Here is a 13,445-nt window from a genome sequence, read left to right as displayed (position 1 = left end):
ATATTCAATGCGCCGCATCTTGGTGCAGGGTTTTGAATGCATGAGTGTCCTACGAAAATGAAGCACGCATTATGCACGTGCAATAGTGTGTGTAATACACCAACATTAAATGAGCGTAAATGCATACATAAACCGAGAGCAGTTTTCAGTATTCGACGTAAAACGTATTCTTGACACGTGTGTAAGTTTAACCCGGATTCTTCCTTACTCGAGTCGGTTACCTGCTATAGCCTTACCCGTTATGTATTTCAGTTCCCATTATTTCTGAGTTCCCTGGTTTTTACCTTGCCTAAGCCAAACCATTATGGTTTTAGTATATGATGAGCGATTCGACAAAATAGTGCAAATAAAATTCACCGATCCTTCCATTTTGTGGTAAGACGTGTCATTTTTTTGCAATCTGTGTACCTTCTTATCTCTGCTTCACATCCGCCATTTCCATTAATGGTCGATCCCAGATATACAAACTCATCCACTGTTTCTAGGTTTTGGAGTATACTTGCTGCCGGTAGAATGTTAGCCCGATTGATAACCATTAACTTGGTCTTATTCGTATTAATAAGGAGGCCGTATTTCCGAGTCTCTTCCTCTACCCAGTGTAGCAGCGTTGTGAGTTCACTTTCAAGAGCAGTGGTAATTTAAGATTCTCCCAATAGCTTGTTTTATTACTATGGCCATGGTCTACATACCTTGAAGCGGGCCCCCAGGCTCGGATCTTTGGTGCCCCCTACCTATCGCTAAGGTTAAAGGTAGTGTGACGATCTACAATTGTGTATTCCAAATGGTGTTCGACAGTGACGTCCCGTGGGGGTAGGCAGATTGAGCGTCGCTTGGGGGCGGCAGTTACTCGAAGGGCGGCAAATCGAGAAGAATTATTAGCTATATATATAAATAGGTACATAAACTTAGTAATAACGGAAATATCTTTATATTAAAAAAATCAGCTCACTGGTTGGAAACAAAATGACGTATTAAATAACATAAAATGTATAACAGGACTAAATTTTTTTGTCGGGTTTGCGATGTCTAGTTTACTTAGTAGTCTAGGTATAGGTAGGTACATACTTACACAATTAATCTATCCATATATTTTTGCCAGGCACTCACGAGTTTTGAAAGTTGTCAGGTGTACCTATATTTAAATGTATCTGAAAACCTGGACTTGCAATTTTGTCTATTGAAGTAGAGATGGCATTTAAATTAGATTTAGTGATATATATTTTGTTAGTAATGTATCCATACAGCACATTTCTTGAATATTGGAGTCATGAAAGAATGATAAAAAATGCTGTATAAAAAATGGGCCTGCCTATGGGCGGCATTATGTCTAGGGACGTCACTGGTGTTCGAGGTAAAATTAAAAATTAAAAGGGTATTTTTAGCGAGTTTTTGTATTTTTGAATTATGGAGTTATCGAATATCGACAATATACAATATCTAATCAAAAATTGCATCGTCCAACCACATATCTTACAACGTTTTCCTTAGCTTGTATTCTTATTTGTCCGGCGGTTCTTTGTCCGGTACAAATCTTGCAATCGATTTTTACTTTAAGTAGAATTGAATTCATTTTCAGTTAATTCTGTATTGTATGAAAAGTTATTTCGACACCATTGTTGGTTGCTAGGGGTCTGGGGTCCTAGCAACTAAATTATTAATATATACGTGCGTAACTATGGAAATATGATATTTCAGTATTAAGTACAAAATTTTTTGAAAGTTCAAGCTAGTCAAGTCAAGTTTATAAATGATTCAACAGAAAATTTAAAAACGTTTTATATAAAAAGTTCTTTTTATCTTGTAATTATTTAAATGTTAGTATGCTTGAAGTGAAATAGCATTTTTTTTACTATTTGTGCAATTTTGTGATGTGTCTTTATGTCACTTGGTTGGTCGATCTGCGATCCTTAAGCCCGGGCCCCCAGGCTAGAGCCCTGTCAGCCCTCCCCTTGTGGGGGCTATGACTACGGGTGTTTTTTTTTTACAACGGGAGTTTTCAATACCTCAGTTGTGAGGCGAAAAAGAAAAAACATTAAACAGGTAATAAAAATACGATATCATTGTAATAATGTTGTACTGTTTATTTCAATTGTACAACAGCGCCATCAAATTTTTCATCGAGTTATTAAAAAACAGCACTCCTTTCCAATGTAGGTATATTCATATTTTACCGCGGGAATCCTATCGTGTTCATGGGGTATAATCTTAATATAGCTCAGAGCTTAATCGGAAAGGAAAAATATTATATGATATTTTCTCCGTAAACTTTGTGGTCTCTGCACAAACAGTCGAGCGGAAAAATTGGCGGTTGGCGGGACAATCTTGAGCAGGGTCAACATTCATTCATCTTGTCATCAGGCAATGGCGCCTCGTCGCGACGCATTCGCTTTATATAAAGTATATTATTTTATAAAAAAATATTATAAAAGTCCATTCATGCAGAAGAAAGAGGTAGGTATGTCCTAAATCAAGATCACAGACTGACTGTATTTTATTTTTAATATACTTCTACGTCGATATTAAAAAAAATATTTAGTTTCCTTTGTATGTTTTACAGTTTTACTATGAAGTATACTGGCACTGGACTGTATAAGTAAGTATACTGGCACTGGGACAACTGGACGCCTGAACAAGTGGGTGCTGCACTGTCGAATGAAATAACGTTGATTGATGAAATAAATATACATTCGTTACGAAATTTGTTACAGAAAGTAGATATCACTTCCCTCCATTTTGAATGTGAATAGCAAACTGTCACTTTTATTTTGTTGTCTGTTTTTCGTCGGGGCTCGGGATTTGGAGGTGAACAATAACACACCGGAATTGTTTTGGAAACGGCAAGGTATATTTACGTTAATATTATATAATAGTTACATTTTTAATAATTTAATTTTACGGAGCACGAAATCGGCGTGTTCGCGATTTAGCTGTTTGTAGCGTTCCCCGCGCCATCTTGTGTTTTCGCTTTTCAACGAGAGCCGTTGGCGAAAGAAGGCGACGTTGCAACATCTCCAACTGTCATCAAAATTTACGGCATTGCCTGCTCGGCTCTTTTATTATTATTTATTTTCGTAATCAGCGCTTTATTATTTGTTGGGTTTGATACCGATTCGGGCCTCTCCAGATACACAGAGACATCCCCAAATGGGGTCCATACGGGGGTGCCACATAGACTTAGTACTCTTCTGCAACATCTTCTTGGCTACGCTTCTAGGCGTTGTTGTCGACTAAATGGGAGGAGCTTGTTTGTTTATAATGAAAAAAATGGGAGGAGCATGTTAGTTCACAGTTTTAACACGTAGCCAAGAAGATGTTGCTGATAAGTAGTTTTAATTGATTTTGCTCTTAATATATTGTTTTTTATATTGCGGATTGAGAATTATTATGCCTGACGCTTCATATAAAAATAAAAGAACTCTCTTCACGTTGGAACTTAAACATAATATGCACAATTAAATCATAATTTACGTGTGCATATTTAAATTCTCACCAAGTATTAGGTAATATAATAATATATAAGTATTAAATATATGCAGATATTATAAAAGTACCTACCTATAATTAACGAACGTCTATTTATTTTCGAATTTCATTCAAATGCGTAGCGCCCAGTTCTCCTCTCCACTCTGGCGACATCGCTATAATTATGATCTCGTCAAGCGATGCGATAAGCCTGACGTCGTTAGATTTAACAGAAACCGTAGAGCCCATTTAATGTTCCATAATGAAAACGGAGTGCTTGTTGAAATTGTTGAAATAGTCATTATTTATTATTTAGTATTTAAATAGTTATTAATATTATAATATGTACATATTAATTTAGCAATTAAAACCTCAACATAATTTGATATACTCACCTACATATAATAAGTATTGTTATATCTTGAAACGCACCAGTGGATAAAAGAGTATACTTCAATATGTACTTAATTAGGTATTTACTTGAAGTTATTTTTACACCGATATGATTACGGACTCGTTATTGTTAATCAAGCAGTCGTATCAACTGGTCGCGTTAAGAACACCGATATTAAATAACTATTTAAGTACTAACTAAAAAATCCCATCTCAATATCTATAACCGTGTATTGATCTGTCAAGATTTTAAATAAATAGTTCTACTGTTAATATAAAAACTGGATTTTTTTCCTTTATAGCTTAAGGCTATACTTCAGTTGAGGCATGGTCTAAATAAAAAGATCGTGGCTAGGCGATGCACGGATTGTGCAAATGACGCGTGCCGAACGAAATATAATTTGTCATAAAAATTCAAAATGCGTCCTTTTAATGTTATGTTTATTATTATATTCGTAATAATAATAGTATATTCATCGACATGTTTTCTTTTTCAAGTACATGCGGAACGTTTTTTAGTCATCTTTACACGATTTAAGAATATATTCCTCCGACGCCATCACAAAACAAATTGACATGCTCACACCTCGACTATCAGTCTCCGATTGGCGACGACTGCGAAATTTCGTTCCACCTACTGTTGAAAATTATTTGCCGTTTCACTTATGTATGCTCTTAATATAAAAACTGGATTTTTTCCTATATAGTTTAATGATATTCACATAAATACAACCTTAATAATACCTAATAAATAGGAGTATAAGTGTACCGATTCTTGTTATTGTGTATTAATTATGTTAAAATATTACCAACTACATCTACCCTTAATATATATCTAATAATTTAATGTTGACGTAGTATTATAGCCCGTTTACACGTGCATGGATTTACTGCTAGTACTCGTAGTACGTATTATCGCAATGTTAACAATAAAATTCTAGTATAAATACGTATTATCGTGCAAGTTCCAAGACCGCATGCATGGATCAAAAAAGTTCTGCAGTTTCTGAATTTTCATGCGGTAGTTGCAACTTGCGAGATATCTGCGCATGCGCAATAGAACGACAGCGGCGAACCTGTCGGAGAAAATACGAACAACCAACGCGTCGCCCTGACACTTGAAAGATGAGATTGGTCCGATAATTACTATTTTTGTGTACAAACAGTTATTATCGCGGTTGTTTAATTTACACTCTATTGCTGAAAGTAAATCCGTGCACGTGTACAGGCACTATTATAAGGTATTTATGTTGAAAAAGTTCACAGGTTGAATAAATAAATTTGCAACATTTTGTTTCCATCTGTTATTTATTGAAAAAGTCTCAATATGAAATGGAATGATATATTTTTATTTTCAATTTACATTAATGTATCTATTACGGAATGTAAAAGTCATCAACAGAAAATATCAATGATTATTATAAAAAAATAAGACACTTTCTGGAAACAACAATAAATATTTGAAAACAGTAATAATTTTTCTACCATTCATTTATATATTAAGATAAATTTGTCTAAAGATGTATAAAATATATTTCTGAAATATAAAAAGAGATTTATAAATGTAATAATATATAACATACGAAAAACATACGTATTTCTATTGATAAAGTCGTTGGTGATAAATAAGTAAAACTCAACAATTGAGTTTTGATTAAATAATTTGGCTAATTGAAATTATTGTTTGTATACAGTAATTACTTCTGGTCTTTCTAATACTATCTTGTACACATATTGATAAATACTATTATCTAACTGTCAATTTGACAATAAAGAAAAAAATGTATTTGCTTACAATATACAAAATAACGGTTTTACCTAATATGACTCTCTATCACTTAATGAGTTTTACTTGTCCACTGACAATCATGCTTACATTGTAAATGCTGTGAAGTCAATAAAAATAAATATTGTTCTATGTTTAAAAATCACATTCAATAAATATATTCAGTTTATCACTTCAAGTTATAAAATATACGATAATACAATTGTAGGAATGGTTAAATTCATATTTTATCACCGATTTTATTATAAAGATATTTTTTAATGTTGATGTATTGTTTTTATTCAAGAAACAATATATTTAACATTTTATTTTCATTTAAAATGGACCATTAAAAACATTTTTACTTATGCTTTAAACGCGTTCAAATGTTACTCTAAGCTTTGGTATTCTTCAAAATATATTTATACATTCTATCTGTATTCATAATAATTGGTTTTTAATGTGTTTAAAGTATCATAAAATATATTTTATTATCATCTGCAATAATTTAATACTCGTAAACAACAAACTAACATTCTTAAGCAAGCATCACTGAGCATATTTATACTATTAACGAATATCTACGATAGTTTATATGCTAATAATTGTTGTATTTAATATCTACATTAAACTAACATTTAAAATACATTACATATTTATGTTTGTACAAATATTATATTTATTTTATAAGTTAGCTTTGTGTAAATCTTAACGCCACCACTGGGAAACATGTGACATCAGAATCTGAATTACACTGATATTGGTAATTGTTTGTATTGTCAAATATTTCCTTTTCATAATGTCGATGAGGATAGCGGACCGTGTGTCGTTGTATATACCGTTTTTTGGTCAGTATAACATTATTATATACCGTGTCCAGAAACTTGTACGTATAAAGTTCTCCGTATCACACTTCACCGTGAAATGTTGTATGGGAAATATTCAGTGATGTCCCGTGGGGGTAGGCAGATTGAGCGTCGCTTGTGGGCGGCAGTTACTCAAAGGGCGGCAAATCGAGTAAAATCATTTGGAATATATAGAAATAGCTACCTACCTAAACTTAGTAATAGCGAAAATATCTTTCCATAAAAAAAAAATCAGCTCACTGGTTTGGTCGAGTTCGCGATATCTAGTTTACTTCCGTCGCTCTTCGACGTCCTTGGTGACCAGACACGACACGACGTGCAGATTTGCGAATAATTAGTCTTATATTTTGTTAGTAATGTATCCAAACAAAATATTTCTTAGGTATTGGACTCATGAAAGGATGATAAAAATAATGTATACAAAATGGAGGCGGCATTTTGGCGCTGCCCAGGGGCGGCATTTTATCTAGGGGCGTCACTGGAAATATTATATGGCCTCATATCCAACCATCCAACCTCTTTGGGTCGTATAGTACCGACATAAAATTCATGTCTAAATAAAACACGGTTCTTGTCGGTTTACACTTTACAGGGAGCCAGCAGGAAACAAATTTTGAAAATAGCCGATATACTGGATTATTTGTTAGGTTAGGTTTTCATTCTTGAATTCATAAGTTTTGCCAAAATAAGCTATGAAAATTGAATTAATATTCATATTGAATCAAATAAAATTGGGGACCGTAGAGTATACGATCATCTCTTTCCGATAAGAGAGGTCACGGCGAACTGTGCCACGGTGAAATATTTTACGTACAATTTACATGTAACCATTATAATATTCACTATTTTTTATGTTAAAATGTGCATTTACTCAAGGATTTAGATCTACCATGTAAAAAGCAGATCATTGAGTAACCTTTCATATTATCAATGTAGTAAATACCAAAACTATGTTCTCATTTTTTTTAAAGGAAATAATCTTATCTGGTAAATTACGGCGTTCAATGGCGAATTGGTTATCATTGACCGATCCAGGAAATTGTATAGTCAATTGGTTTAAGATTTAATTATACATAAGTAATGTACAATGTGTCAATACATAACTTTTGGAAGCATGTTGGCTATGTGAATCAAAGTGCACATTTCCAAACAGTTTTTATATCTACAATGTTTATTTTTATTTGCAAAGTCTTAATGTCGGTTCAAATTTGTCGAGTAGTTTAGTCGAGTGGCGAATGATTTAATTACCACTAAATGATTTAGTAACTGAAACGTGTTCGAACACAGTAAGTGAGTGACGAGTCAAAATGAACAGAGCCCAACCAAAGCAAAAATAATTAATTAGCTATTTTTTTTATTCGACGAATAATTTACAAGATTTAAGAACACTATTATTTGAAAACACTTATGAGAAATAAACAACCAATAGAAAAAAAACTTTTTTTTCAAATACGACACCCAGCATGATTTGAACTACGTCTCTAGAACCATTAGTTTAAATTTGTTGCAATTAGATAAGATTCTTATAGCATAGCAGGTTTGAATCCTGCTGTGTCGTATTTTTTTCAAAAATAAGATTTTTCTATTGGTTATATTATATTACTGTATGATTATTAAATTATATATGTTCAAAAATAAATAAGTTAATAATTTCATTTGTAATGGCTATATTAGAAGAATTTTGAACTTGACTAAAGGTAACGTGTTCAGACTAAGACTGTCTTGTGGCTTGTATTTAGTGAGAGGTGGTGGGGGTGCTACTCGACCGAAAAATTAGAAGAAAATGGATTGACTCGACTAAATGATTTTACTAAAATTGTCTGTTCATACATGTTTAGTTACTAAATTACTCCCCACTCTACTAAATTACTCGACTAATCCAAACCGGCCTTACAGATACATAGTTGGTAGTTACTAGGCTTCAGGAAGCACCGCGTCTGCAGATACACAAGTGTACCAGCAATATAAAACCATTATCCGCGAGCTACGATGTACGTCTGTCAGTGCCATTATGGCCATATTACGTTACATATATTATATTGTATGAATCTATTTTGTTATTTGTTTACAAACGGCGCATGCACATTTGAATGAAGCATTACTACGTTTTTAGTTATTAGTGGGTACTAGGAATAACGTAGGAAATGCGCTCGTTGATGTTGATGGAGTGTCTGGAATGTTAGATATCAATCAATGAATGGTCTCTTTACTCACTTCCATTACATTAATATGTAAAGATAGTGTATCACAATATCTGTATATGTAATCGTAACAATGCCTAAAAGTCGATAATTTGATTTGTATCAACATATGAGTCGGTACAGTCATATTTTTATCTACGTTTTTATCAACTCATCCAGCGCTCGCAATTGAAAAAATACGGTCCGGAATGCATTAAAATTTTCCGAAAAATATTAAAGTGTACTTTTTGTTATATCGTGGACTTTAAATGAACCAAATTCCATTATTGTTTGTAGATATATGGGTTTACGTTCATATCTCTTACAATGTCTCATGACGACATTATTTGTGTTAAACTGTAGTGAAAATATAATATGTGTAGTTTTATCCATTGGCCCCACAAGGGAGGGCAGGGTTCTAGCCTAGGCTATTAATATGTGGCTGTACGATGCAATTAGACGTGATAATAATATGATGATTGGCATAATTAAATGATAGTTCACGTGTACAATTTTATTTTAAAATTATGTGTGTTTCCTGACTAATAAAAATGGCTATTTATACAAACAATATGGCAGAGGGCGCATGTTACTTTACAAAAATAGCTAAAAATACACGGAATACCCTTAATTTCTCTAATTTCCCACGAGACCCAAATGGACCGGATCTGCGCTCCGGTCCATTTTTAGTCCTGACTCGTCATAAATACTTATTTCGTAAACGTTTCATTTTTATATCATTATTAAAAACACAAATTTACAATAAATAGCTGTCAATCACTACGTATATAAATATTCGGATTTTATCCCAACATAAATTTTACTATATAGGTACTACCACTTATTTAAAAAAAAAAAAAAAAACTAAACTATATCTAAATTAGTTTAAATATAATTCAACCATTTACAATACAATATTGAATTTATTATAATTTGTCCATGTTGCGTTCAATTCCGTGCAATAGCTTTTTTAATTTGATTAACCCCATGAATACCGAACAACAACTTCACCAACAAACACATTAAACACAAAACATCTTTTTAGTTCTCGGCTCTACATGGGTTTTCTTTGGTACCACAAACAACATTCATCACAAACAAATTAATAGTATCAGAAGAAGTGACTAAAGCGTGTATTTAAAGTAGTTTTTGGTCAAACTGAGTTTCAGCGTATTAATCTCCTATCATCACTTTGTAGCTTCCTCGTTATTAGGCTGACTGGGTAACTGCTGATCTTTCTCTTGATGGTGTGAGACACGATTGACTATCACTGGATGCACTTTGACTAGAAGAGGCATAGCCCCAGGAGTGTGCTCCAAGTCGTTCTTGGAGACAATCGTCATGGAGTTTGCGGCGGTGGCTGCTGCGTTCTCCAGTCTGTTGCGCCGCTTTTTGACCCGTTCCTTCTGGAAGAAGAGACGAAGGTAGTAACACGGGAAAACAACACATTTTCCTCCTTCTTCTTCGGCGTCGATGTAGACTCCTCGGACGAGGACGGAATTGGCGCAGTTCAGCAGCATCAGTAGTAGTAGACAGCCACCGTGCGTGATCCAGTTACTCAGGAGAGGGTCTTCTGTTAAATTGAAAAAAAGAAAAATATTCAGACTATGGTAAATCACATTTACAATTATTATAATATTCTATTAAACTGTGGGGGACTCCACAAAATCAGTGCAATGTTAACAAATTACACACCAAAGTTAATAATAGTTAACGTGACCATACGTCCCGTTTTGAACGGGACTTTCCCGTTGTCCTCAAGCTCAGCTTCGAGATGCCGAAATGTCCCGTTTTCAGAAATTAAGAAACCCACGGTAACAATTTCAAAAAAGGCACGAAAAATAAAAAAAAAATCGAAATATAAGCACACGTAGAAAAGGGTCTTTCTCTTATGAGTAAGCTGTGGACGAGCGAAAAAACACAGTTGCAAGTCGCAGTACTTAAGGAAATATTAATTACCAAAGTAAATTATAAGAAGTCCTGCCAAGAATTTCATTCTTATTTGAAATCAAAACCAAATATACTTTGTTATTCAGAAAAATACAAGACCACATAAATTATATATGTTCACAATATGTTCCTTCGTGTTTTTTTTATTAATAAATGAAAACTATAAAGAAATATGCGTTTCAATACTATTACTTAAAAATTAGTAGATGTCCCATTTTGAGGACAAAAATAAATGGTCACGGTAAGTATTATCTTTGTGTTTTTTTTTTATATTAAAAGCAAGGGATCACTACCGAGTGGCTCGATTGTTATGATGATGAGTTGTGAGATATAATGAATTACCAGGTAAGAAGTAAATGTCAAGAAGCGACCAAACGCTTCTCCAGACGTTGATGGTGGCCGTGAAGCTGAGGAGGAGAAAGAGGTCTGCGGCGAGGAGTCTGCGGGCCCCCGTCAAATGGGCGCAGGCGCGACGAGCTCCCGGCTGCAGCAGGAATGTCACCAGCGCCAGACCGTAGCCCAGCACCTATAATAATAGAAGCAAATATAGAAAAAACTGGGTCGCGTAGTGTCTTACTGCTCTATGCGTAGAGGCCATCCATAGACTGAAACCGTATGCGGTTTAGAACCGTGTGACATACTAAACTTATGATTTCTGTTCATGAAAATATATTAGCTAAGGGCTCAGACACACGACACTGCAGTTTCCGTGCATCGACACAGGACTCAATTGATTCCAAATGTATCCGATTTGAATGATAAAAATATATAATTGGATGTTTGGAATCAAGTAAAACCTACGTAGACTCATGCTAACTGCAGTGTCGTGTGTCTGAGCTGACACTGAGTGTCTGTACAGTGTACATCCACAGTTAGTAAGCATTAAGCGTTGAAGTTCTTTGAGCGTTGTTTCTGTGATTGTCCACGCATCCACTCCATATAGCAGGACCGAAGAGACATGGCATCTTGCCACTCTCAATTTTATGTAGTTCGAGAAACCCATACTGAAATTGCTTTTCAAGAACGAACAAAGAAACCATGCCAGGCAGTGGCGAAGGGTGGAGGTAGGCTGTTAAGATCCACTATAAATAGTGAACACAATATTATGTCAGTTATACGTATTTGTTATCATTGAACTAAGACAGTAATTTATAATGAATGGTGTTGGTTAGTTTTTAAAATTCAATTGATCCCTGCGAAAAACAAACCATAATGGATAATAGTAAAAAAATACTCGTCCATCTATAAAATATCTAAAATTATTCCTAAAACTATTAGAATAATAGTTTTTTTATCCATTATAGTTTGGTCTAGACCGGGCTTAATGAATTCAAAAAAATAAGCAACAGCATTCCGTAATATTATGTATTTCTAATTCAACGAAAACAAATAAGTATGAATGAAAAAGTGTGCACAATTTTGTCGGATCGCCCAAAATATATCTATAAAACTATTATGCTTTGAGTTAGGCAGGGTTTAATTAATTTTAAAAACAAACCAACACCACCTGTAAATAATTGTAGTCTTAGTTCAATACAAACAAATACGTATGATTAACAAAGTTTAAAGTGAACACTTTATGTCGGATCTTAATAGCCTACCTCCACCCTTCGCCACTGATTCCAGGATATCAAAACTAATAAGCAATTCGCACCGTCTTTGCTATTATTTGATTCCTTAAAGTGCGCCTTCCTGTTATATTATGATTTTAATTTTTATTAATGCGTACCGAAAATTCCAACATGGCCTGTCCGACACATATATTGAGAGCGAAGGTTACACATTGTGAGCGTCCTTTGAACTGGAAATAAAGTATTTCTATTGTGCGACGTCCCGAATACAAATGAAAAAAATTGTCACGTCCACCTTTCATCAATAGCCTAGATATTGCGACCTTACGATGCGGTACAGGCTTGAGATTGACCGAATACTTCCAAAGTCAGACAGTTTTTGAACAGACTAAAATCTGACGGTGTTAGCTGTTGCTAAGCAATTAACCTGTTGTTATCCAAAGAAAAGCAGTTGGTAGTATTGTTTATACCTTTATATAAAACTACGTAAGTCTGCATAACTACAATAATAAAACGAATTTCACGCTATCATGGCACTGCATTCACAAAATTTAATTGACAAAGGAATCCTCACTAATTGATACATATAAACATTACATATTATGTTTTTTTTTAATTATTTATACTAGGTACTTTAAATATTGTTGTTACACATCCACGATGGCCGCGCGGCTTAAGCGTTCGCCTATTGTGTCGTGGGTCCCAGGTTCGAATCCTTGGTCTGGCAAATACACATATTGTTGTTTAATTTGTGTATGAGCATGGACCTAATAGGTTGAGCAAGTGGCTGGCATCCATTTCTCGTAAAACCAAAAAATGTCAATACAAACTTCCACTCTGTGGAGGTCCATATGATCCTATTTTTTATTATATTGTTTGGTCTAACCATTGTATTATTTATTTAGTAAATGGAAAAGAATGGGCATTGATTCAATTCAAATTATATATTTTACATATTATAATGAACATAACAAATTATAAATTTAAAGCGTTCACGATATGGCATAAAATAAGTGTTAATAATTTTTCAAATAAAAACAGAGCATTGTGAGTTAATAATACAATAAGTAATAAAATAAGAAATAAAATAAAATAGCAAAAATAAAAGTAGATGGAAGCACACAGAGTGAACTATTCATAAATCCTATGTTAAAAACTTATAAAACAACGCCCACCTAAATTCACTCTCTTATATACATATATCAATATCTGAAGCGATTTCATTAAAAATGGTTATTGCCCTCCCAATTGGCATTAC

The 13,445-nt window shown here is 33.9% G+C and overlaps 1 protein-coding gene across 1 annotated transcript in view; it reads right to left on the bottom strand.

The window, feature by feature from the left end:
• Positions 1-9,647: 9,647 nt before the first annotated feature.
• Positions 9,648-13,445, bottom strand: part of fusl (transmembrane protein fuseless) — a 51,782-nt gene continuing 47,984 nt past the window's right edge. Inside the window, exons 3-4 of the mRNA XM_085957491.1 lie at positions 10,959-11,142; positions 9,648-10,239 (exon numbers count right to left, since the gene is read on the bottom strand). Of these exons, the coding sequence (XP_085813617.1) occupies positions 9,854-10,239; positions 10,959-11,142 (570 nt within the window). The 3' untranslated portion in view covers positions 9,648-9,853. The remainder of the gene's footprint in view (positions 10,240-10,958; positions 11,143-13,445) is intronic.

This window comes from Rhyacophila brunnea, unplaced genomic scaffold (assembly GCF_057557595.1).
Source record: "Rhyacophila brunnea isolate RB1 unplaced genomic scaffold, BYU_Rbru_1.0 scaffold_11, whole genome shotgun sequence".
Lineage (NCBI taxonomy): Eukaryota > Metazoa > Arthropoda > Insecta > Trichoptera > Rhyacophilidae > Rhyacophila > Rhyacophila brunnea.
This window is presented reverse-complemented; position numbering and strand designations above follow the sequence as displayed.